We start from the raw sequence: 25,205 nt of genomic DNA, 5'->3' as shown, positions 1-25,205 counted from the left end.
ACATAACTGCGTAAGATCCTCTGGTATCCTAACACTTGGTAACTTTATGAATTTGTAAAAGTAAAAGATAATAAAAAAATAAAGATTATTAAGATCAAAGTTTTTCTTTGTACCTCCCCATGTTCTCTTACTCCCAATTTTTGAAAAATTTGTTTGAAAAACAAGTTTTAATCTTGTCTTTTGTTTTTACATCACAATCTTTTCTGCATATGCCACACTCCTCCCTTGTAACAAAGAAAACTAGTCCTGTTTTATGAAGAAGCCAGTTAGGTTACTCCTACTAATGATATAAATAGAATCAAGTCTCAAGAAAGAAATTCTGTCTTTGAAATTCTGATTCCCTTATTTCAGAAATCTTTTTCCTGTTGTTGCACATGACCCTTTTATTTAGTCTGGTAATAGTTCTGTGGTTATGATAACCTGACTTTTGCTTAATTGTACTGTGGTGTGTATCAGCAACCGATATTACACATTACATCAGCACATTACTGTTGTAACAGTATTTACATGAAAGTGAGAGGCATTGTGCCAAAGTTGGTAGAACTGGCCTCAAAATCAGAAAGAGCAGGTTCCCAATCCTGCCCCCTTAACATGTCAGGTGGTGTGACCCTGAGCATCTCTTAACCTCTCAGCACTCTAGGCAGCTTTCTTAGAACTCTTTAAGTTGCAGAGGAAATGTTCACCTGCGTTGGTGGAGGGAATTTCCTCACCCAAAAGTACCTTATACCATTTAAATCACAAATCCAGTCCCCTTTTATTCAATCCCATTCCAATTTGCATGAAATGAAATCATTAATTTGATTAACCTGCTATGTGGGTTGTGTAGATAGCCCCATTTTGCAGAAAGGAATCACCTTTGAGGTTTTGGCTTTCTCAAAGTTCCACAGCTAGTCGAGTAGTAGACTTAAACCTAGACCCTTTGACTCCCCACAGAGTCTAGCCAGAACCAGGGCAAGTAAGTACACTTGGATGAAGACTGTGGTTTTTGCTTGTTGTCCCCTCGTTAGTGAGGCTGACAGCAGCATGGGGACAGGCAATACTTCTAAGTACCACAATTCTTTCCTGATATTTTTATAGGATGAGTCCTAGGTAAGTAGGAAAGACAGTGTCACCAAGGAGAGTGTCTTTCAGACCTGCCAGCCACCAAGTAATGGTACAAGTCAGCTACATGGCACACTCTGCTGGTAGCTGTGTATAACTGTTCATGTGGTGGGGATTGTACAGAATGCTTCCTGTAAAACGGGGATAAATTGATGTACACAGGTCTTTGAAATCTCTGCATTGAATATGACTAGTTTAACTTGGAAGGAAAGAAAGACTAATGAAAAGGGGAAAGCCATTTCCCAGGCCACTTTAGCATCCACATCTTGCTTTTATATGCTCGCATTGAAGGGTGTGTGTCCTTACTAAGTAGACTAAATACGTATAGGGCACATTTTTATTGGAAGTTGTCTTTCTCTGTGGCTACACATAAAACTCAAATTTAACACCTTACTCTGTAGTCACCTCATAGTAAGTACCCTTTTCAGTGCCTGGACTAAGCTGCAGCAGTAATGATTTTTTTTTCCTGGTTTGTTGTGCACCTTAGTGTTTTTGTTTTGTTTTCAGGGGGGGAGGGGTGAGTTTCAGAGTTTTATCTGTGCCTCCAACATTTTCTCTCCCCTCCCCAATATGAAATCTGCTTTAAATCTTAAAGTATTGTGGATTATAAAAATAATTATGTCAGTGGTTGTGCTTTACTAAGCACTGAGAATTTTCCTGTGGAAAATAAGTGTTGAGACTGCAGTGTTATATACACAAAGTCAATAGAAAAAACCATGTTTTTAAAACTTTTGTAGTCTGATTGGTGGCCTATGGCCTGCCAGTCACACTAGGCCGTCCATGTGGATGCCAGTGCTAGCTGGAAGAGGTAGGCCATAACTTTTCTTGGCAAAGCACCACAAGAGCAGTAGTAAGCTATTTAACCTACTACTGCATTGGGCTGTTTTGCTCGTGTTGTTCTTCTTTGGATACAGTTAGTTTACTTCTGTTGCTGTGGTATGGAACAGCACGTGTGGTCACAACATTGAGCACTGCCAGATCTAGAACCTTGTATCCTTTAACCTCTTGCTGGATTTTTCTACATTTTCTACAGAAAGATTGTAAGTAAAATAGATGGCGACAAGGACGGGTTTGTCACTGTGGATGAGCTCAAAGACTGGATTAAATTTGCACAAAAGCGCTGGATTTACGAGGATGTAGAACGACAGTGGAAGGGGCATGACCTCAATGAGGACGGCCTCGTTTCTTGGGAGGAATATAAAAATGCCACCTACGGCTACATATTAGGTAGGTCTTGTCTGGGCGAAAGTCTTTGTGGAGCCGACACCTTGAAACGTAACTGTTTTGTCTTGTAGAATGATTGTAGATAAAATAGACGTGGATAAAGATGGGTTTGTGACCGAGGGGGAGCTGAAATCCTGGCTTAAGCACACCCAGAAGAAATACATGTCTGACAATGTTGAACGCCAATGGCAGGAGTTTGACATGAACCAAGACGGCTTAATCTCCTGGGATGAGTACAGAAACGTGACCTATGGCACTTACCTGGGTAAGGGGCAAGATGTCAGCCTAACAGAGGACATGGTCTTGAATCAAAGAAATAAAAGGGTCGCAAAATAAGGGAAAGGGTAAAAAAATTTTGCTATGCCTTTAACAGCTTCAGTTCAAAAACTGAGCTAGTTTCCCTAAATCTTAATAATTTTAAGCATGTATGGTTTTTATTTTGCTCTTGTGATTTTGCTGTTGCTCCAAGTTCAGCATTTCTTCTGCAAGTATATTTTTCCCTGACCCTTTTTTCTTTTATGTCCTTTACAGAGGGTTATTTGCAGTAGACCTCATATAAGCAGCTGTGGCTCAAAATAAAAAGCTGTAGCTCTTTATGCAATTTGATTTAGCAACATTGTACCCCAAATTCACATCAATTATCTTCTTGATAATTAGTGAGAATAAAAGAAAAAGTATTTCTTAAGTGCCTTTTTATGTAAGGTTCTGTTCGAGGTACCATAGGAAATAATGAGGATTAATAAAGTACAAATGGGTGGGATAGGGCCATTTTAATTCCTGACAAAATTTAACTGCTGTGGAGTTATTCTGAAGGTTGATCCTTCCTCTTGCATTCTCGAGCTCATGAATTTACTTGACTACTTTGTAAGTGTGCTTACAAAGCAATGGTACTTTTGATTGCTTTCTATTAGCTTGGTGGGTAGCCTTACCATTGCTAACCACCTGTTAGCAATTTATCCTTTTTGGATTGCTTACTGCTAAACACTGGGTAGCTATTTTAGGAATTTTATTGAGGAAGGGTTATGAGTGGTGAGAAAGCCTCCTTGCCTTGGTGACATTAACTACCAACGTGATACAAGTAGTCATTCCTTCCTGCACCTTTAGCCTGTAAATTAGGCAAGCTTCTTTTTTTAAAGTGGTCTGTTTCACACAAACACATACATGTTAACAGCTGATGCCTATGTAATGATCTTTTCCTGCTAGAGAACCAGCTGTTTGTGTTAATTGTAGGACTGGATGCATTTTTTGTAAAGAGGCTTTCATGTCTATGACCAACTTGTTCTCATTCCTAAGTCTAAAGTGGAAATCTCTCAAATGCTTGGCATATAGCCAAGAACTGCACAGATCCCTTCACCTAATTTAAGAACATGTGTATTCAAAAGTGTCAGGGCAGATGGGGAGACATCAAGTATGGCTTGCCTGGCTAGATAGCTGGCATGCAGACATCTTCCCGATTTATCTGGTATTAAGAACAAATATTAAGCAGAGACTAGGTTGTTGGTGATCTAAGCAAAATGGCATGATAATAAATTGTGGTTCAGTCTGAGGTGCACTGTCACCTTTTTCACTGACAGAGAGTGTGTGTGTGTGTGTGTGTGTGTGTGTGTGTGTGTACGTGTACACGTACACGCGTGCCTGTCTGCCCTTTGAGAGCCCTGTAGCCTCGAAGAGAAGATGATTCAACATAAAGAGTATTTGTATTTCTATGGACAGACTACACAGTTCTGAAGCACTGGCTGGGAATAGCAATGTCTTTATAAGGCATCCCTTCCTGGAGTGTGGAAGGTATGGCTCTCAGGGGATTAAGAGTCTTTTTTTTTTTTTGCCTTGTGTAAATTTTTTTTCATTCTTGGTTAACAATTTTGGTTCAGAAATACATAAGAAAGTCTTTTAATTGAAATTTGTCATAATGAAACGAACTTCATCAGGAGAGAGAGAGTAGGCTTTGTCTCTGATTCAAGCAAAATAAATCAGTGACATTGAAATCTACCTTACCCAGAACAAGAGATTGAGAAACTGCTCATGGTGTTGTGTACCTCAGCTAGGGCAAATAAATCTCTGCCTAGGTAAGGTCAAGAGTAATAATAGACATCTGAATTTATGCTTGCTTCCTTTCTCTCTTTTTGCACATCAGAGTTGAGCAGTCATTTAGATTTTGTTTAAGCCTTCATAGAAGGAATGGAAGATTGTTTACTAAGAAATCCAATATTAATCTTTTTATCTTCCATATAGTTCTTTCATAGTTGCTACTATATTTTTGTTTAGGAATAAAAAGATGACTTGCTATTTAAAGAAGGTGGTTACTAAAATTGTCTTTTTTGAAGTGTCATTTCCTTTCATTAAAAGTGTAGATTTTTATGACAGTGGTATAGAGTTAAAAGTGCTGTACTTGGGAAGAACTGGGTTCAGCTACTACCTGACACATATTAGCTATGTGACCATGAACAAATCATCACTTAATCTCTTGGGGCCTCGGTGTCTATTTGTAAAATAATGGGGGGGGGGGGCTCGTGTACTAGATAACCTCTGAGGTTCCTTCCAGCTTTAAATCTGTGATCCTGTGATCTTGTGGAATTCTTTGACACTAAAGAGTGAAGCTTTAAGTTCTACTCTTAAAATAGTGCAGTAATATTTTTACAGCTGTACTGCAGATGTATAGAAAAGCTGCACTCAGAACTACTTTAGCAAGTCACCTGTGTAGTGTTAGTAGTGAAGAAGCCCTATAATTCTTTTTATAAAGCTGATGTCATATCTGAATGAATTTGATTTGTTTGTTGTAATAATAATAATAATTCTTACACTTTTGAAATGCCTTTTACTTTTAAGAGTGTTCTTATATATAGGATTATAGAAGGGACCTTAGAGGCCATCTGTCCAACCCCTTCCTTTTACAAACCATGTAGCTAGTAAGTGTCAAATGGAATTAGAATCCAGGTCTTCCTGACTCGGTTCCAGAACTCTGTCATCTTATTTTATCCTCACAATAATTTTGTGAGGTAGGTAGAGAATAAACTTTTATTCTTGTTTCTAAAATGGTTCCTTCATAGTTTCTCAGTTCAGAGGGAGCCACTGTTATCTCTAGAGAATAAATTGTCGCTTAACTCAGTTGTTTTTTCAGTTCAGTTTATTAAAAATCTGGGTGGATTCAAATCCAGACTGGTTAAAATCTTCATGAATTTATTTCAAGGGCAAACATGCATCTCCATGTTAGATTCTGGTAGTTCCATGAGTATTTGAACTTTCTGTGTTTGGGAAGAACGCTAAATATACCAAGTATGGCATCTCCAAATGAAGAGTAGCCAAGCTTAAATAGCTCTTTACTTTTTCAGTACATGGGAGTCTATCACACAAATTAATGGAGGAGTTAGGACTTAATTGTAGGGTTAGGATTAAGGCCAAATTAGCTTTGGAATCTAGCCTTTTAACTTGGAAAGAATCCAGAGCTGGAAGGAATTGGAACCTTCGAAACTTATCCATTCTGAGCTCCATGTTTTACAGATGAGAAAGTTTGAGACCCAGATCATTTAAATGATTTGCCCAAGGTCATGCAAATAAATTGTAAGCAAACTCTTTTTGCTGCCTCATTCTGCTTCACCACATATGTGTATTTACATATGGCCTCTATAAATCCAGTTCTTCAGGGGTCATAATATTTGTATTTGGATGAAGCCTTCAGTGTTAGTCTAGGAACTAGGCCTCCAGGTTGGCCAGTAGCTACTAACATAAGGCTAAGTAAGGCCTGATATCCTTTTTATCCTCTGTTGCTTCAGCCTAAAATATGTCTTGGTATTTAGGCTGGTGAAGTTTGTGCTTACCTTGATGTATTCCCTATTCCAGCACTTTTCGTTCTCTCTGGGATTCTAATGAATATGACCTATTGCTATTGTCTAGATGATCCAGACCCTGATGATGGGTTTAACTATAAACAGATGATGATGAGAGATGAGCGGAGGTTCAAAATGGCTGACAAGGATGGAGATCTCATTGCCACAAAGGAAGAGTTCACAGCTTTTCTTCACCCTGAAGAATATGACTACATGAAAGATATAGTTGTTCAGGTGGGTATCAGGCCAGGTGATTCCATGACTATAAACTAAATATTTTTTCCATGCTGCTAGTGCTATGTGTTTCTCCTCTCTATCCTTTTTCTGGTGTTTTTGGCTGAATATCTTCTGTACAGAGTAGAGTAGCTATTGGTCTTTCAAACCAGAGCTTTGAAATTTCCCTGTGACCTTGAGGGAGCAGTTTCTTTTTAGTGTCCCTCAATTTCACCATGTGTTAGATAGCACTTTTTACCAGATTATTGCAAGTCCTGATGGTGACCTATACAAAAGAAGGAAAAGGTCTACTTTTCAAATAATCTTTAATTAGTTGTGAACCTATGACTATCAGAAACCATGAGAATAATAGTGATTTTCACCAAAGATTGGACAGGCTGTCTAATTACCAAGCAATTATGAACCACATGTTTGTGTTTTTTGTTTTTTTAAACAGAGAGGGAGTTGACTTTACTTATATTGAGATAAGGGGCAGCTATAGGTACACAGTGAATAGAGTCAGGAAGACTTATCTTGGGGCAGCTAGGTGGCGCAGTGGGTAGAGCTCTGGCCTTGGAGTCAGGAGGACCTGAATTCAAATGTGACCTCAGACACTTGACACTTAATAGCTGTGTGACCCTGGGCAAGTCATTTAACCCCATTGCCTAGCCAAAAAAAAAAAAAAGGAGGACTCATCTTCTTGAGTTCAAATCTGGCCTCAGATGCTCAGTATGTGACCCTGGGCAAGTCACTTAACCCTGTTTGCCTCAGTTTCTTCATCTGTCAAATAAGCTGGAGAAGGAAATGGCAAACCACTCCAGTTGTCTTTGTCAAGAAAACCCCAAATTGGGTCATGAAGAGTTGGACATGACTAAAAAATGACTGGATTGAACATCTTGAGCTACATGGTCTTAGAAGCCACTCAACATTATCTAGCTGTGAGAACCACAGGTAAAGAGAAGGGGATGAAGATGAATTTGGGGTTGTAGAATCCTCTCAGTTTCATTTTCTTTTTTTTCTTTTTTTTTTTTGCTGATGATTTATGTGGGTTTATTTTATATCCTACAACTTTGCTAAAGTTGCTAATTGTTTTCCCTTTTTTTTTCAGTTTTATTCAGTACTTTATTTTTTCCCAGTTACATGTAAAAGCAATTTTCAACATTTGTTTTAAAAGTTTATGTTCTAAATTCTCTCCCTTCCTCCCCACCCCATTCAGAAGGCAAACAATTTGATATAGGTTACACATGTGCAGTCATGGGAAACATATCCATAATAGTCATGTTGTGAAAGTAAACAAAGATGTCTGAAAACTGGTCATATCTTTTCATCATACGTTGGGAAATGGCTTTTTTTTTTTAATAAATTTGACTCAGTTCTCTATATGTTTGAGAAATGAGGCCTTCAAAAATTTTTCACAGTTGCTATTGCTAACTGTATTTCCCTCTATCCTGTCTCTCTTATTAATTCTATTCTCTCTCTCCTTTCACCCTGTCCCTCCTCAAAAGTGTTTGCTTCTGACTACCCCCTCCCCAAATCTGCCTCCCCTTGTGTCACCACCCCCTTCTCCTATCCGCTTCCAGTCCTCTTTCCTGTAGGGAAAGATAGATTTTTATACCTAATTGAGTATGTATGTTATTCCCTCTGTTAGCCAATTCTGATGAGATTAAGGTTCACTCACTTTCCTTCACCTCTCCCCTCTTCATCTCCACTGTAAAAGCTTTTTCTTGCCTCTTTTATGTGAAATAATTTATCCCATTCTACCTCTCCCTTTCTCTTTCTCCCAGTACATTCCTCTCTCTCACCCCTTAATTTTATTTTTTAGATATCATCCCTTCATATTCTGCTCACATCTGTGCCCTCTGTCTATATATACTCCTTCTAACTGCCCAAATAATGAGAAAAATATGAATTGGTTTCAGGCCATGGAAGAGCTCAAAAAGGATTTTGAAAAACAAATGAGAGATGTAGAAAAATTGGGAAGAGAAATGAGAGTGATGCAAGAAAATCATGAAAAACTAATCAACAATTTGGTAAAGAAGAGACAAAAAAATACTGAAGAAAACAACACCTTAAAAACAGACTAGGCCAAATGATAAAAGAGGTCAAAAAAGCCAGTGAGGAGAAAAATACCTTAAAAAGTAGAATTGGCCAAATAGATAAGGAGATCCAAAAGCTCACTGAAGAAAATAATTCCTAAAAATTAGAATGGAGCAAATGGAAGCTAATGACTTTACAAGAAATAATGAAATTGTAAAACAAAGCCAATAGAATGAAAAAAATAGAAGACAGTTTTTAATATCTCACTGGAAAAACAACTGGCCTGGAAAATAGATCCAGGAGAGATAATTTTAAAATTATTGAATGCCTGAAAGCCATGATAAAAAAGCCTAGACATCATCTTTCAAGAAATTATCAAGGAAAACTGCCCTGATATTCTAGAACCAGAAGGTAAAATAGAAAATGAAAGAATCCACCAGTCTCTTCCTGAAAGAGATCCCAAAATGAAAACTCTCAGGAATATTATAGCCAAATTTTAGAGTTCCCAGGTCAAGGGAAAAAAAATGTTGCAAGCAGCCAGAAAGAAAGAATTCAATTATAGTGGAGTCACAGGTTAACACAAGATTTAGCAGCTTCTACATTAAAGGATTAGAGGGCTTGGAATATGACATTCTGGAGGGCAAAGGAGCTAGGATTACAACCAAGACTCACCAACCCAGAAAAATTGAGTATAATCCTTCAGAGGGAAAAATTGATATTCAGTGAGATAGAGGACTTTCAAGCATTCTTGATGAAAAGAACTGCACTGAATAGGAAATTTGGCTTTCAAATTTAAGACTCAAAAGAAGCATAAAAAGGCAAACAGGAAAAGGAAATCATAAGGGCCTTAATAAGGTCAAACTATTTACATTCCTACATGAGATGATACTGATACCTCATAAGAACTTTCTCTCTCTCTCTCTCTCTCTTTTTTAATCTTTGCTTAATCGCATCTCTGTAGTGGAAAGCAGTCTAGAATCTGGAGATGTGGATTCATATCCCAGCTCAAACACTTACTGGGTGTGTGACTGTGGGCAAGGTATTTAACTACTCTGATGGCTCAGATTTTTCATCCATAAAATGGGGAAATAATACTTGCACTGTGTAACTCAAAGGGTTGTTATAAGGAAAGTACTGTATGCGCACGTGTGTGTGTGTGTGTGTGTGTGTATGTATGTGTGTGCGCGCGCATGTATGAAGAGTGGTTGGCTATGTTGTACTCGGAGTTTTCACTTTAGTACAGACTAACTTTATCCCTTTCTGCCCTGATTAGGAAACAATGGAGGACATAGATAAAAATGCTGATGGTTTTATTGATCTGGAAGAATACATTGGTGAGTTCCTCTTTTGCGAGTTTTTCCCTAAAGAAGCTAGGAGTTCTGTCCACCTAGAAAAATAGTTTTACCCATTAGGCCAGTCATAGTTGTTAGCAATTTTTTTAAAGATCCTACAAAGAAGAAGTTGCTAGGGGCTGTTGTTAGCAACAACAGATCTGCATTGACATTAAAGATAGTTATCATGTTGCCTTAAGGTACAGAAAAAATTAAAATAGTTTGCATCTATGGAGACCCAAGAATGAGACAAGGAACAGAGGAAAAGCAAAGGGAATCATGTAGCAATGATATCAGTTACACAGAGTGGCCAGATAACTGACCCCTCTTATAGGCTGTTTAAGAGACAGCATCTACTTGTTTCATACTTTGTAGAATTTTGTTGTCCTTTGTTAACAGCAATTAGCAATCCCTTATTCTCTTGTAGTCTCACGTTAATGAAGCGGTTTCACAGGCCGCTTTAGGGTTCCTGATGCTTTACCTGGAATTCTTCCTTTTAAAAATGAAGTTCGTTTCTGAAGGGGAGACTTCAGCCCTGGCTAAGCATACCAGTAGTTTTCTCAGATTGCATTGGCAAGTTTATCATGAGCTTTAGTGTTTCCAGAAATAACCTTTTCAGACTTTTCAGTGGAATGGATGATCCAATCCCATTAGATGAGTAATTCTGACATTTTGTCATTTTCTTCCAAGCCTCCATAAAGGACTTTGAACCACTTAGGATGGAAGGAGAGAGCAACTTTTTTGGGGTGGTTGCATAGGGCACAGCAGAAGTAAGTGCCATATTTACAAAGAGATTTGGAAGGTAGAAATTTCCTTGGAAATTGTGGCTTTTCTTTTTGCATAGTAATGCTTTGCTCTTTTAAGTAATGAGCTTTTACTGTTTGGTCCTGCTTGCTAAAACCTGATGGAGACTGGCCTTCCTTAGTATAGGGGACTACTACATGAAGAAACTCCTGTCAGTTCAGATTGACAATTTAGAATTGCTCCAGAGCACTGAGGGGTTAAATGATTTTTCCTGGTCACACAGCTATTGTGTGTCTCAGCAGGATTTGAACCCAGGTCTTCCTGATTCCAAGGCCAGTTCTCTACTTTACTACACTGCCTCTCCCTAAACCTGAATAACAGTGGTTTTCTGCCTTTTTTTGGTCTCCCAAGTCACAAAATTTCAGGGCTTTGAGCCCCTCATTCAGAGTATACTTAGTTTCAGGAGGCATTTGGGGAAAGGTAGCAAAGGAATGGAGCAAGGGTTTGCCTGGTTCCCACAACAAAAGCAACAGACCTAACTGGATAATGCTAGCCTATCAGATCTTCTGGGGAGGAGCTAGAACTTATTTACCTGTGAGGTAAAAGTGCCCCGGGAGAAGGTCTGACTGAGTTGCGGCCTGGTCTAGTGGAAGGAGTACTCACATTGATGAGATCACAGATGTGTATTGTGCTTATTGGCATAACTAGAGTTCGAAGTTTCGTGGTTCTTAGATCTGTCCAAGTTAATTGGGTATAAGAGAATACTGCACACAGATAGTTTTGATGGACAATGTCACTATCAGGAAAGGTGTATGAAAGACCTGTAATTGCATGCTACCTACGTGTGGTAGAGAGTGTATATGCTGAGACTCTGACCATGATGATATTTTGCCTTCAGCTATCAAATACTGATTTTACAGATCTCTTGGATTTTAAAGAAGTATTGTACAGTAGTGCTTCGACATTCAGTAGCATTTTGGGAGTCTTATAAACACCTTCTTCTTTTGGGGTTTTTTGAGTGTGAGTGTTCTCCCTTTTTTTTTTTGTTTTGTTTTGTTGTTAAGCTATAAGATTATCTTATCCCACACACAAATTCTTGTTTAGTAGGAAAAGTAGTATTGAAACTGTGAAGAATGTCTAAGGTTTCTCTACCAGAATAGCTAGTTTTTGTTGGCTGGTCTGATTGGCACTGAGACAGCCTTTTGAAAATCATATGTACAATGCTGATGTGGGTCTATGGGCACATACAGGTGACATGTATAGCCATGATGGAAATGCTGATGAGCCAGAGTGGGTGAAGACTGAGCGTGAGCAGTTTGTGGAATTCCGAGATAAAAACCGTGATGGGAAGATGGATAAAGAGGAAACCAAAGACTGGATCCTGCCATCTGACTATGATCATGCAGAAGCTGAAGCCAGGCATCTGGTTTATGAATCAGACCAGAACAAGGTAAGAGTAGCCAGGCAGGTGCAATTTGGAAGATATCCCAAGTCCATTTCTGATCTGTTTCCTGAATAATTTTTTTTCCCAGCAAATGGAAGATCAAAGTTTATTTTTTACTACCTACATACAAAAACATATTGCACATCAAACAACCAAAACAAAAATAAAAATACTCTACTGAGGACTAACATATGTAGTTATACAGAATAAACCTTCTGGAAATTGATCTTTTCAGTAGTTCAGGTTATGTCTGAATGGACATGACTAATTCAGCTTAGTGTTTTAACTAAAGCTATGTTTAATTTTTAAATACTGTATAGTTTAATAAATAAACTAAACAAAGCCTCAGTGTAGAACAGTCACTGCCAATATCACCCTGTGTCCCTGCAGTTTGAGAATTTAGCAAATGTATTCCAGTGATCTGCAGCTTTTCCACTACATACAACATTTAAAAAACATGTATTAAAACGGACCAGTTTCCAGACTAAACTAATAGAGAAATTACAGTTCAGTGCAAAATATTTTAGACTGCATTTTGTTCTAGTTTTCCTCAGGTAGAGAAGTGGTTGCATATTATTAAAAATGTAACAAAAGCAGCTAATGCTTTTATAAAGAATATTATGTTAGGTATTCCCCCCTCCCCCTATCTCTGCCAGCAATTCTTTTTAATGTTACATATACTATCAAGGCACATCTGATGATATATTTATAACACAGTAGGTGTCAAAGAATGTTTAGAGAAGGCCCTCCTTTAAGTTCTTGACTCTGTGCCACTTGAGAAAAGGAAAGTGCCACTTAGAGGTTCAGGTGTTCGAAATCTGTCCTCTGGCTATTGTTAACCTTTGAGCACTCTTGATTGCTACTGATATAGCAATCAAGGTTCTTGGGGTCTTAATAAGCAAATTTCCATTTGATAGTGGTCAGACAGTACTTGAATCACTTTGAAGCATTTGCCTCTGATCTTTTGGAGAGATCTCCTTGGAGCAATCCTTGTCACTGAGCTAAAGAAATCATTTCTAACTCACCTACCCACTTCCCTCTACCACGGTTTATTTTCCTTATCTGTAAAGCAGGTGTATTACTTAATGATTACTTCTTTCTGGTAGTGGTAGGATTCATGTGTTTACTTATAATGAGGAAGAGAATAGTAATCTTAAATTTTGCTTAGCTTCGGGGCAGCTAGGTGGCGCAGTGGATAGAGCACCGGCCCTGAAGTCAGGAAGACCTGAGTTCAAATGTGGTCTGTGACCAAACACTTGACACTTACTAGCTGTGTGACCCTGGGCAAGTCACTTAACCCCAATTGCCTAAAAACACACACACACACACACACAAAATTGCTTAGCCTCTGTACTCTGTTAGTGCTTCTGAACTTGGGGTGGGAAAAAGACTACCTTCCTGACATGTAATCTTTGGTTTCAGGACGGCAAACTTACTAAGGAGGAGATCGTTGACAAGTACGATTTGTTTGTGGGCAGCCAAGCCACAGATTTCGGCGAGGCCTTAGTACGACATGATGAATTCTGAATTGTTGACAGACCAAACCCATTTTTCTTCAAAAGTAATTTATTTTTTACAGCTTCTGGTTTCACATGAAAATCGTTTTCGCTACTGAGACTGTTATTACAAACTTTAAAGCAGTGAAAAAACACAACAGCAAAACATATCCCGTCCCCTTTCCTCCTCCCAAAGGGACTGGAGGGACATTCTGTGCTTCTGATGAGAAACTGTAATTATGACACTTGTGTTTTTTTAGATTTATACTTTGTTTTATGTATAACAAGTTGTTTATTTTTGTATTTGTTTCTGGTTGGGAGTATGAAATGAAGGATGCCCATCCTCACCTCACGATCATGTTAGTTTATCACTATCCCCAACCCTTTCTATATTTTTTTTGTACTTTTTGCTTAGCTAACTAATTTTGTAAAGCCTAAGATTAACAAGGAGAAGCCAGGGGAGGGAAAAAGAAAAAAGTGCCCAGTATTTCATATCAAAGAGACAGCATCGTGGCATTGTCTGGCTAAAAATATGACATTTCCAACTGTTCGTTGTGACCAGTTGACTCTCCAGCACCTGACCCTCCTCCTCATGTCCCTGGCAAGGAAGGATTCTTACTTGTAAATCTGGGCCAGGCTTGCCCTGATGCAGTTTTTCTGCTGCAAGTGCTGCATTTACTCATTCTGACAGCACAGCTGGATTGAAAAGGGTTAGGACCAGTGACTTGAAAATCAGTCATGTTGTGGGTGTGATCTGTCCTTTCACAAAGCTATCGCTAGGGACAACTGGAGAACTGAAGGAAAAGTAAACGAGTTTCTTCACTCTCAGGTCTGTGTGGATTTACTTGTTGAAATACCCAGGGCAGGCTTGTATGACAGTTGTTGAAATCATCTTTACTATCTGCTGAGTTGCCAGCCAGACAGCAGGCGGATGGGTGACAGACCGACCCCCTGCCTTATGCTCTCCAGGCCAACCTGGTAGCACTGGGCAGTGACTCCTGCTTCAAAAAGTTATAGTTTACTCTTTTCAGTCATGTCATTGAAGTGCCTTTACCTGCCAAGAGAAATGATCAGTGAAGGCATTTCTTTTATGGAACCTCAAGGTAAAATGTGCTCAAATGGAATGTGGTTTGAAGCAGAGAAACTCTGGTAGACCCCATCATATGAAAGCTGCTGCACTTGGAAATGCCCTAGGTAGGATAGGGTATTCTTATTTCCCTCTTACAGTATTAGTAAAAATCTCAATTGCAGTGTTCTTTATATCCTCGTGGGCTGGTTTCCTAAAAAACCACATGCTACCCAATATACCAGGGATCCTCTTACCTCAAAATGCAAACCACTTATTCCCACTTTCTCTTGGATGAAAATTGCCCAGGCCTCGGTTGGTGTCAGCTAGGAGAACTCCATGGCTCAAGTCTAGAGGAGATGGGAATACCACCAACAGATAGATGGCTTTCCTGGCAGGGGTCCTATGGTTTGAGTGCCATTGCCCACACCCACCCCCCAAAATAAAATTTACATGGCTAAGCAGGCTGCCAACCCTTCTTAGAGGAGAAGGGGAATTTGGAAAAGGCTTTATATTTTCCAGTTAAGTATGGTCAAAGAAATGGCTCTTTTTCAGCTCTGCAGACTCCCTTCCTCCCTGCTTCACACAACACTATATCTTTTGAGGGACCTTAATTGTACGTAGACCTCTTATGAAAACACATTTTGTGTTCCAAGTAAGCAGTTTTGGGGTCACTAAGACATATGTGTATATATATCCTTTATTACTTCATGTATCGCTTTATAGATAACACACCTTTGATATAACTTGATAGCATCAGGTGGAACTGGGTGAATACTCTAAACGAGGTCAGGACTTTGATCTTCTAATGGCCATGTTGAGAAAGACTGGTTAGTGTGGGTGACTCTTAATCCATTAGGTGCAGCCCCTGATTTGAGGTCCTGTGCCCTGCTAGATCCCCGGTTTCAGTGCCAAATGGCTGAAGACGCCTAGTGGTCCATACCCCAGCCTCAGCTTACTTAATGCAATTCAGTCATGGGTTGTGTGGGGAGGGTTCACACAACAGTGCACAGAGCCCAGCTCTAGTTTTTAAATCATCCACCCAAAGAGTGAATCTTAGCATATTACAGCAGCAGCAATTTCTGCATGCTGGGTGCTCAGCAGCGTGCATTTTACTGAAATCCCTCATGAAGTCCCTGGGTTCTTTTTGGTTTCAAGAAAGCATGAAGCTGATGAGCAAACAGGCCACACCTCCCCAGCGTGTGGCCTGTGAATGCTGGTTCTCTTCTTGATTTGGGTGTTTTGTTTTTTATGGAGTGTAAACCAAGTTTTATATTCTGTAATGCAAACAGGTTCCTATCTGTTTCTCAATAAAACTGTTTACATTCATTGTATCTGTGTGTATCTTTCTCTTCAGGCCGTGGGGATGTAGCTCTTGGTACCATGAATACTTGCTTTATAATTAAGGTCATCCAAAAGAAGGAGCCAAGGGAAGTGGGATTGATAAGAGGGAAACATTTCAAGTTGATGACGTCCACTCAGATGCTGCCCTCTGCCAGCCTGACAACATCCTTCCTAAACTCTTGTAAGCGGTTTTCTCTCCCACTGCAGCTGTAACTAATCTTGCTGGTTTTCCCTGTTTCCCCAAGTGCTGCACTTCTAGAATGAGGTCCAGCTGCATGCCGTTGTAATATGAGTGCTTACTGTTTGCTGGTGCCAAAATACAAGCCACTCCTGGAGGCACATGCTACATTTATACCAGTTGGATTATTTCACAGTGATCCCTAGATTTTTCAGCTATAGAGACATTCCGGTAGGTCAGATGTTTAGGCAGATTGTCATACCTAAGAAGGACAACTTCATAAATAGGCTTAGTCTGCCATTTTTATATAGATTTTTCAGGGCTATAGAGACATTCCTGTAGGTCAGATGTTTAGGCAGATTGTCATACCTAAGAAGGACAACTTCATAAATAGGCTTAGTCTGCCATTTTTATTCAAGGGGTTGTGGTTTCTTGAATAAAATGCAAAGTGTGTACATAAAACATCCAGGTCTCGGCAAAAGAACAAAGGTGGTACTTGAAGCAGCTCGTGCTGGCTCAGGGCTTTCTGGTAATCAGATGCTACCCAAGCCCCGGCCAGCCTGGAGCAAGCATGAAGAGCAAGCGATTGCAGGGCACTGCCCTGTGCCTGATGGGCTATTTCTGACCTCATTTTTCAGGGCCTTGTAAAGGGAGAGGAGGAAAGGAGATTATCTCAGGATGTAGTGATGCCAGGATAAACTCTGACAGAGAAACCTATACACGGTATTAAAGGAATGAGATTAAGTCCACAAGCCACGTGAAAATAAGTGATTCCTTCAGAGTTCCATGTGGAAATTGTTTCAGAATAGAAGCTACACCAGTGCAGTTCGTGACTGTTTAACTCAGCCAGATAACCACTAGTCTAGGGAGGCAACTAATCAAGAAAAGCTGTCGGGTCAGCTAGGTGGTGCAGTGGATAGAGCACTGGTCCTGAAGTCAGAAGGACCTGAGTTCAAATCCGGCCTCAGACCAAACACTTGACACTTGCTGTTCACACTAGCTGTGTGACCCTGGGCAAGTCACTTAACCCCAATTGCCTTTAAAAAAAAAAAAAAGGCTGTGAACCATCACCTGTCATTAAGATGAGAGTAGAAAAGATATGAAGAAAAAGGATAATGAACACCCATTTCGATCTTCCCCCATGTGGCCACCCAACTTGTAGCAGTCTAGAGCAGGGGAGACAAAGGAATTAAAAACTTGTACCCAGGCAGGTTTCTCCGGTTAAGGGCCACTATGGGATCCCTTAACTAGGGCCAACTTGGCTGGAGGAAACAGTGGAGACTTCAGTTTTCTGAGAGCTGGATGTTTCAGAGTCATCTGTCATTGGCTTTCTACATACCATCTCCATGATGCAGGCGTGGAACTACAGGGACAAGACAATTGAAATCAGTCTACCGAGTAGGAAACAACCTAGAATTCTAATATAAGTGGTCTAATACGGAAAAGAGAGACTGTTCATCTCCCCATCCAGATTCCTGGCTTTGTTGCATTTTGGGCTAATCTAGACCAGAGGTCCTTAACCTTTTGTATATATCATGGACCCCTTCTCAAAAAAATGTTTTTTTAAATTATTTATTCCCCAATTACATATAAAGGCAATTTTTAACATTCATTTTTAAAAATTTCTGAGTTCCAAATTTTCTCTCCCTCTCTGAGACAGTGATTGGATGGAGGTTATACATGATCAATCATGCAAAACATATTACTATATCAGTCATTTGAAAGAAGACAGACCCTAAGGGAAAAAAATGCAGGAAGTGAAAAGAAGCTTGTTTCAATCTGCAGAATAATGTTTCTAAAAGAATAAAATGTATAGGATTACAAAGGAAACTGATATATTGAAAGTTATTGAAACAATAAATTTCTAGAACCTTTGGCTTATTTTAGAGTGAGATTCCCAGCCTAGAAAGCCAGATCAGTTAGGAGACTGCCCAAAGGAACAGCCAAACTCAGGATCTTGTAGTAGAATGGCACCAGCCTCCTAGGGCATGCTCTCCAAAGAGATGGCTTTTGGCTGGATAAAACTGCCATCTCCTAGAATGTAGGTCCTCATTCAGCCTCCTTTAGTATTGAATTAAAATTGAATTATCCCTTAGAGGAAGGAGCAAAGTGGTATCCAGGAATATTCTTGTGTGTTTTGCCTTGTGAGATTTGGGAGTTTTCCTTATACCAGCCTAGTGCAGGTCTTCTGTACAGACTCAAGCCCACTCTTCAGAGAACATGGAGAAGTCTAAACCAAGAGGGAATTCAGGGCTGAGCAGGAATTGCCAGTCTCTTCAAATAACCTCAAGGCTTTTTTTCATTAGTACTTAGATTTTTAAATAGTCTAGGATGGAGCTAGGGGCTAGGAGGAGGAGCCAGATTGGTGAGGTGGGAGGACTATAAAGATTCGAAAAGAGATAGTATGGGGCACAAAGTCTGCGGGAGAGTTGTTTAGAGCCTTTTAAAGAAAGAGGACTTCCCCAGGGGAAAACAAAACAAAACAAACTGATCTTTCCTTTTAAGGACGTGGAAAATGTGTCCATTCTATTCACAGTCACCTGTTCATGACTAATCTTTTGCTATCCCTTGGACATCCTCTCTGTCAAGTTCAGCCATAATGACCTCTACCCTCTCTGTAGCTAGCAATTGTTTGCTAAGCCACTGAGTGTCTGTGGCTTAGTTCTTCAGGCACACAGGTATATCAAAGCTCCAGTATTGCTAAGGAAGGGGCCTGGAGTAGAAGCAGAGCCTCACCTGTTTGTTCATGAAGCAATAGATGATGGGGTTGTAGACGCAAGCACTCTTAGAGAAGAAGGCAGGGATGGTGACAAGCCGCAGGTCCAGCCCGTGGTTCCGATTGTTGACCATGTACATGGCCAGGGCAGCATAGGGTACGTAGCAGAGGCAGAAGGAACCCACCATCATCACCACCATGCGACTTACCTCCCTCTCTGCCTTCTGTGTTGTAGCTGACTCTTGCTGCTGGGCTGCAACCTGGGGGAAAAAGGGAGAGGTGAGCCCTAGGCCTTTCTTCTCTCTGGCCTTCAGGAATCTGGGGCCTCAGACTTTCATCCCAGATTATGGATTGACCTCTCTGTGCCCATGACCTTTGGCATCGATTCCAGGAGGGAGTCACTGTTGGTGATCTCTGATATCTTCAGATTATTTTCACACCTGGTTTATAATGTCCTAGCTAATGCCTTGATACACATACTTCATGTGAAACACTTTTGGACTCACTCTTCTCTCTGCTACAAGGATTCACAACACTGTTGTGTTAGAAAGCATTCACCTTAATCTTATTCTCATTGGATTTGGCTTAAGGAGGGAATAACATACACACTCAATGGGGTATGGAAATCTATCTTACCCTACAGGAAAATAGGGGGGAGGGGAATAAGGGGGGTGGGAATGATAGAAGGGAGGGCAGATTGGGGGAGGGGGTAATCAGAAGCAAACACTTCTGAGGAGGGACAGGGTCAAAAGAGAAAATAGAATACAAGGATGGTGGGATAGGATAAAGGGAAATAGAGTTTTTCACAACATGACTATTATGGAAGTGTTTTGCATGACTCCACATGTATAACCTGTATTGAGATGCTTGCTATCTCAAAGAAGGTGGGTGGGGAGGGAGGAAAGGACACAATTTGGAAACCAAAGTTTTAAAAACAAATGTTAAAAAATGTTTTTACATGCAACTGGGAAATAAGATATCCAGGCAATAGGGTATAGAAATCTATCCTGCCCTACAGGAAAATAGGGGAAGGGGATAAGAGAAGGGGGGGTTGATAGAAGGGAGGGCAGATCAGGGGAAGGGGTATTGAGAATGCATGCCCTCTTGGAGTGGGGGGAGGGACAAGATGGGGAGAAAATTTGGAACTCAAAATCTTGTGGAAATGAATATTGAAAACTAAAAATAAATTAATTTTTTAAAAAAGAAGAAAGCATTCACCTTGACCGACACTCCTCCCAGCAGCCCAGACCCTCTCCCTTCCTGATCTTCAGGTCAAGCCAGTACTCACAGCTCTGAGGGCTCCCAGCAGTTGGGAGTAGGAGAAGCAGATGAGGGAGAGAGGCACAATGAAACAGAAAATGAAGAGGAACCAAGTGTAGTATTCGCTGCGGTATTTTGTGCCCACTGTGTACCAGTCAGGGCCGCAGGAGCACTGTAGGCCTTCGGGAATGTACCTGCAACGGGCAAGGGCAGTCCATCGTATGGATGGGGAGGACAGTTCCAGGAAAGCTCATCGCAGCTAAGACCAGGATTTGTGCCACACAGTTACTACACGTATTGGTAACGGATTTTGCTTTTCTTGCTGTCTCAATGGGTGGGGGAGGGGGAGAAGGGAGGAATCGAATTTGGAACTGAAAATAAAATGGAATTTTAAAAAAAGTTAAACCCTAGGTGTTACGGGAAGTCAAGATTTCTGGATCTTGCTAGATCTGTGACCCTGGCTATCCAGAAACTTAGGGCAGGAAAGAGTTGTCATCATGTGTCAGTCATGATATAGACTAGTTTCACGGAGAACAGTTCTCTTAGTACTCATTTCTCTCCTCTAAACCTCCTCAACCTCCATCTAGGGCCTTAGCTCTTGAATTTTTCACTGAATTCAGCTTTATGTTTTAGGAGATGAAAGTCCTGGTGGGAGCAGATCATATTTTAGCTCCTTTCCCAGGTCCCTGGCCCCTAGCATTAGGATCCCAGGCTCAATTCCACATACACACCCCACCCCCTTTGCTCTCACCGGCTCCAGCCAAAGAAGGGTGGGATGGAGACACCAATGCCAATGACCCAAGTAGCCAGAACCACCATCATCGAGTGCTTGGAGTTGAAGCGGAAGTTGCCAAAAGGTTTACAGATGACAATGAAGCGCTCAAAGGCAAGGAAGGCCAATGACCAGCCCGTCACCAATCCTGAGGCCAAACGTGAAGACATGAGTAAAGCAAAGATATGTGGTATGTAGGGCGTGGAAGGGCAGATGGAAAAAAAATGGTAGATGTTTAGTCTGGAACAGAGGATCTAAACCTCTTTTTGCATGTTGCAGGTTCTTGTAGCAGTCTGGTGAAGCCTGTGGACACCCCAGAACAATGTTTTTAAATGCATAAAATAAAATACATGTGATTACAAAGGAAACCAATTATACTGAAACAAAGGTGTAACTCTTTCCCATACAAGTTCCTGGACCCACTTGAGGACTACATGGATCTCAGGTAAAGAACTGTTGGTCTAGGGAAAGCCAAATTTATGGACACGCAAGTTCAGGAAGTGAAGGAGCATCTTCTGGGGAAGGCACAGATGGAATGAGAAAAGAATAGATGTAAGCTATAGGATGTAGACATCCCATTTTGGTAAGAACCAGGCTAGACTCCTGCCCTCCTCCCCTGTCTTATGTTTCATTAACTCTCAGATTCAAAATATCCCCAATATTCTCCTTCCCAATATACTTCTTTGGTAGTGTACCCCAAGCCCAACAGCCGGGTCTTTGGAGGGCCCAACATTTGGGCCCTGCTTTCTGCCTGCCTTTGCCTTGCCAGTACCTGCCACAGAGCCCAGGAAAGCCTCCATAGCACAAACATGGCGGCCAAAGATGAAGTAGCCCTGGGAGCTAGAGATGAAGACAGTGAAGACAGAGATGATGCAGAAGATGAAACCAGCCAAGGAGACATTAACCAAGATGTAGTTGAGTGGCTGGCGCAGTTTCTTATAACGAAGTGTAGCAATGAGCACCACAGCATTGAGGGGTGTCCCTACAAAGAAGACAAAACCCATGAAAGCCGTTTGGAAGTGGAAGGCCCAGGCAGGAGCAATGTGGTACTGAGGGCCATCCCATGGTCCCACTGATGAGATGTTTTTGAAGAGATAGAACTCCTCATCCCCTGACATCTTGCTCTTAGATTGTCTATCAGTACACCCACTCGCTCCCTCTTATAGATTATGTTCCCCCACCCCTACCACAAACCACCTTGAAAAGTCCCTCAAAGCCACTTATGGGTCCCCTGGAAGATCAGCGAGACTCTTAAATCCTAAAGACAAAGTTTGGGATTAGAGACCCTTGAGCTCTCTAATCCTCCTGTTTTTTTGCTCCCTGTCCCCAGAGCTGTTTGTCAGGGAGTTTGAAGCTGGGGTTAGGGCATGAGTAGAAAGACCTTAGATCACCAGGACCTGGGAAATGTTCATACAAACTGGGCTGTTTTCACTACCTCCTTTATCAACCCTTTAAGAATGCTAGAGGCTGCCTTCCCAGTATTCAACACCAGTATGTCACTTGGGGTCCTACTCAGTAGCAAGGCTTCTAGCTCTCTGCCCTTCCCCACCTCAGCACTGGGAGGGGGCAGGGAAATCTGCCACCCTCCTGCTGCCCTCTCCCCTGAGCCCTCACTGTTCCCCAAATCCCCCTCCCCCACACCAGAATGAGAACCTGGGGTGAACTGGAGGGTAAAGGGCCACAGGATCAATGCTGCCAGGCTGTGAGCCAGCTCAGGAGGGGATGCCAAGAGTCAACCACTAAGAACATGTTAACAGTGACATGTTAAAGCCCAGCTCTAAGACAAACTTTTTGCAAGCCTCTCCTACTTACCTTTCCCCTTATTAGTTAACTAATTAAAATTAAGTTTACTTTTGTGTTACATTTTGTGTTTGAGTTGTTTCCTTCCCTTTCCCCCCTCCAACCCCGAATTAGGGAAGGCCAACATTGACATGGATATATATGTGGAAACATAAAATACATGCTTCCAATATCAGTTCTTTCTCCAGAGGTAGATAGCATTTTTCTTCATAAGTCCTTCAGAGTTGATTTGAATATTCTTATTACAAAGAATAGCTTTTGTGGTTCAGTCATTTCAGTAGTGTCTAATTCTTCATGACCTCATTTGGGGTTTTCTTGGCAAAGATATTGGAGTGATTTGCCATTTCCTTCTCCAGCTCATTTTATAGATGAGGAAACTGAGGCAACCTGGGGTGAGTGACTTGCCCAGGGTCACACAGCTAGTAAATGTCTGAGGCCAGGTTTGAACTCATGAAAATGATTCTTCCTGACTTCAGGCCTAGTGTTCTATTTACTTCGACATGTAGCTTCCCTATACTATTCCCCCAGAATAGCTTAGTCTAAATTCACAGTCTTTAAACAATATTGCAGTTACTGTATACAGTGTTCTCTCAGTTCTGCTCATTTCACTCAGCATTATCTTATTCGAGTCTTTCCATGTTTTTCTAAAACCATCCTATCTGTCATTTCTTACAGCACAGTAGTATTCCATCACATTCATATACCCCAGCTTCTTCAGCCACTCCCCAGTTGATGAGTATTATCTTAATTTCCAGTTTCTCTTTCACTATTCTAAGGCATAAATGCTGTTCCTGCCAGGCCCCCTCACTAATTTCATAACTTTAAAGACCCATGTATGGTTCTGTTGATTTACACTTATTCCACTGATTGAGACTGCAACCCCTTTCTACCTGGTGAGTGATCTTTAAGAATTCCTATAGCTAAAGAAATCCATTGCCCTGCTGCCGATATGGTAAGGAACTTTTGAGCTGGTCTGGCCCTCTAAGACAAATCTTTCCAGAAGTAGCAGGCAGGCTAGTACTTAAAGCTTGGAAAGGCCCTGCTGGTGTTTCTGCCTTGCTGGCCTAGCTTTTAAGAAACCAAGGTCAACTGTGTGCCAAGATGAAGTCTTAGAGGACTTGCTTCCGTGGAGGCCCCACACCCCCTGCTACACACCAGCTGAATTTTTATCTCTAGGAGTGCCTGAGCTCATCTGTTCTCATACCTGTACTAACCTACTCATCTCTTCTAAGCTCATCTAAATCCTACCTATCTTTAAGCCTCCCTAACCTACCATGTATTTATTTCGTATGTACTTATGTCTCTCTGCCACCACCACTCATAGATTGTAAATGCCTTGAGAGCAAGGAGCGTTTCATTTTTAGCTCTGTATCTCCAGCACCCGTATCCTTGGTATTCAGATCCTGCCTCTGACACATACTAGCTGTGTAACCCCAGCCAAGTCACTGAACTCTCGGTGTTCTAGGCAACTGAGGGTGGTCCGGGACGCAGTGGGTGACCTTGGCCTTTCTAAAGTAACACGATGACTCTGGAAGAGAGAGCGAGGCTGACGACTTTGCTCAGCTCTGCCTCACTTAAATCCAACTCACTGGGAAGCCAGCACACCACCCTCATGTTATTGGTATTCTTGAGAACGAAGGATAAACAACAGTGTTCTAGGCAAATATGGAAAGACATTGGAAACTTGGACTTCATTCCTGGAATCACCCTCGACTCTGTGAGGTGATTTTTCACCCCTTATCTTGGCCCAATATAGGGCTTCACCTCACTTCCTGGCCAGTTCCAAAACATGCCCCAAGTGCTTCCTTCCCCTTTCTCCTCCCCACCCCTTCCCAGCCCCTTTATGTGTTGTTGTCCCTCATTAGAATGCAAGCTCCTTAGGCAAGAACTGGCTTGCTTATTTGGATTTTTATCCCAAAATCTATCACAGTGCCTGGCAAGGGCATAAATGTTTTTCATCCAGGATTTCCCTATACCCATGAAATCAAAGACTTTAACCTTAACTATCCTGTCCCTAGCATTTAACACAGTGCCTGACTGGCATGCTGTAGGCTTTTAATAAATGCTTCAAGGCAACTGCTTAAGATCCACCACCCCCATGATGCCTTCCCTCAGTACTCAAGCCCAGGTCAATCTCTCTGTTTCATCAAACTCCTATGGCCAGCACCATACCTCAGATTATTCTCAGATTGTACAGGACTTTGTTTTCTAGGCAGATTGTTTGGCTTCTTTATTTATTTATTTAGTTAGTTAGTTTTAGTTTTCAACATTCATTTTTATAAGATTTTGAGTTTTAAATTTTCTCTCCTCCCCCTCCTCCTCCCAAGACAGTGTGCAATCTGATATAGGCTATACATGTATAATCATATTAAACATATTTCCACATTAGTCATGTTGTGAAAGAAGAATCAGAACAAAAGAGAAAAACCATGAGAAAGAAAAAAACCAAAGGGAAAAAAAAGAGAAAATAGCATGCTTCAATCTGTGTTCAGACTCCGTAGTTCTTTCTCTGGATGTGGATAGAATTTTCCATCATGAGTCTTTTGGAATTGTCTTGAATCCTTGCATTGCTGAGAAGAGCAAAGTCTATCAACACTGGTCATCTAGGCAGATTGTTAATGTCCTCTTCCACCTGGCCCTGGCCAGTGAGATCAC

At 41.0% G+C, this 25,205-nt stretch overlaps 2 protein-coding genes across 3 annotated transcripts in view; one reads left to right on the top strand and one right to left on the bottom strand.

Moving 5' to 3' along the window:
• Positions 1-15,814, top strand: part of CALU (calumenin) — a 31,344-nt gene extending 15,530 nt beyond the window's left edge. The window contains exons 3-7 of one of the 2 annotated variants that reach the window (XM_021002302.2): positions 2,397-2,590; positions 6,217-6,383; positions 9,673-9,733; positions 11,725-11,924; positions 13,341-15,814. In XM_021002302.2, the coding sequence (XP_020857961.1) occupies positions 2,397-2,590; positions 6,217-6,383; positions 9,673-9,733; positions 11,725-11,924; positions 13,341-13,445 (727 nt within the window). In that variant the 3' untranslated portion in view covers positions 13,446-15,814. Of the gene's footprint in view, positions 1-2,134; positions 2,329-2,396; positions 2,591-6,216; positions 6,384-9,672; positions 9,734-11,724; positions 11,925-13,340 lie in introns of both variants that reach the window. The other variant, XM_021002301.2, reaches the window with a different exon arrangement.
• Positions 15,815-15,882: 68 nt separating this feature from the next.
• On the bottom strand, positions 15,883-22,358 carry OPN1SW (opsin 1, short wave sensitive). Its single transcript, XM_021002402.2, has 5 exons — positions 21,523-22,358; positions 20,730-20,898; positions 20,007-20,172; positions 18,739-18,978; positions 15,883-17,365 (listed from the first exon to the last, which is right to left on the bottom strand). The coding sequence occupies exons 1-5, from the start codon at positions 21,866-21,868 to the stop codon at positions 17,246-17,248; spliced, it is 1,041 nt and encodes a 346-aa protein (XP_020858061.1). The 5' UTR covers positions 21,869-22,358; the 3' UTR covers positions 15,883-17,245.
• Positions 22,359-25,205: the final 2,847 nt, after the last annotated feature.

Source organism: Phascolarctos cinereus, unplaced genomic scaffold (genome assembly GCF_003287225.1).
Source record: "Phascolarctos cinereus isolate Bilbo 61053 unplaced genomic scaffold, phaCin_HiC Scaffold_1;HRSCAF=81, whole genome shotgun sequence".
Taxonomy (NCBI): domain Eukaryota; kingdom Metazoa; phylum Chordata; class Mammalia; order Diprotodontia; family Phascolarctidae; genus Phascolarctos; species Phascolarctos cinereus.
Note: the sequence above shows the minus strand (reverse complement) of the source record. Positions and strands in the feature narration are given on the sequence as shown.

Coding starts and splice junctions, on each gene's coding strand:
- OPN1SW (XM_021002402.2), bottom strand. CDS start 21,868: ATGTCAGGGGATGAGGAGTTCTATCTCTTCAAAAACATCTCATCAGTG. Junction 20,899..21,522: donor TTTCCTGGGCTCTGTGGCAG/GTACTGGCAAGG, acceptor GTTTGGCCTCAG/GATTGGTGACGGGCTGGTCA. Junction 20,173..20,729: donor CCCTTCTTTGGCTGGAGCCG/GTGAGAGCAAAG, acceptor TGCCCGTTGCAG/GTACATTCCCGAAGGCCTAC.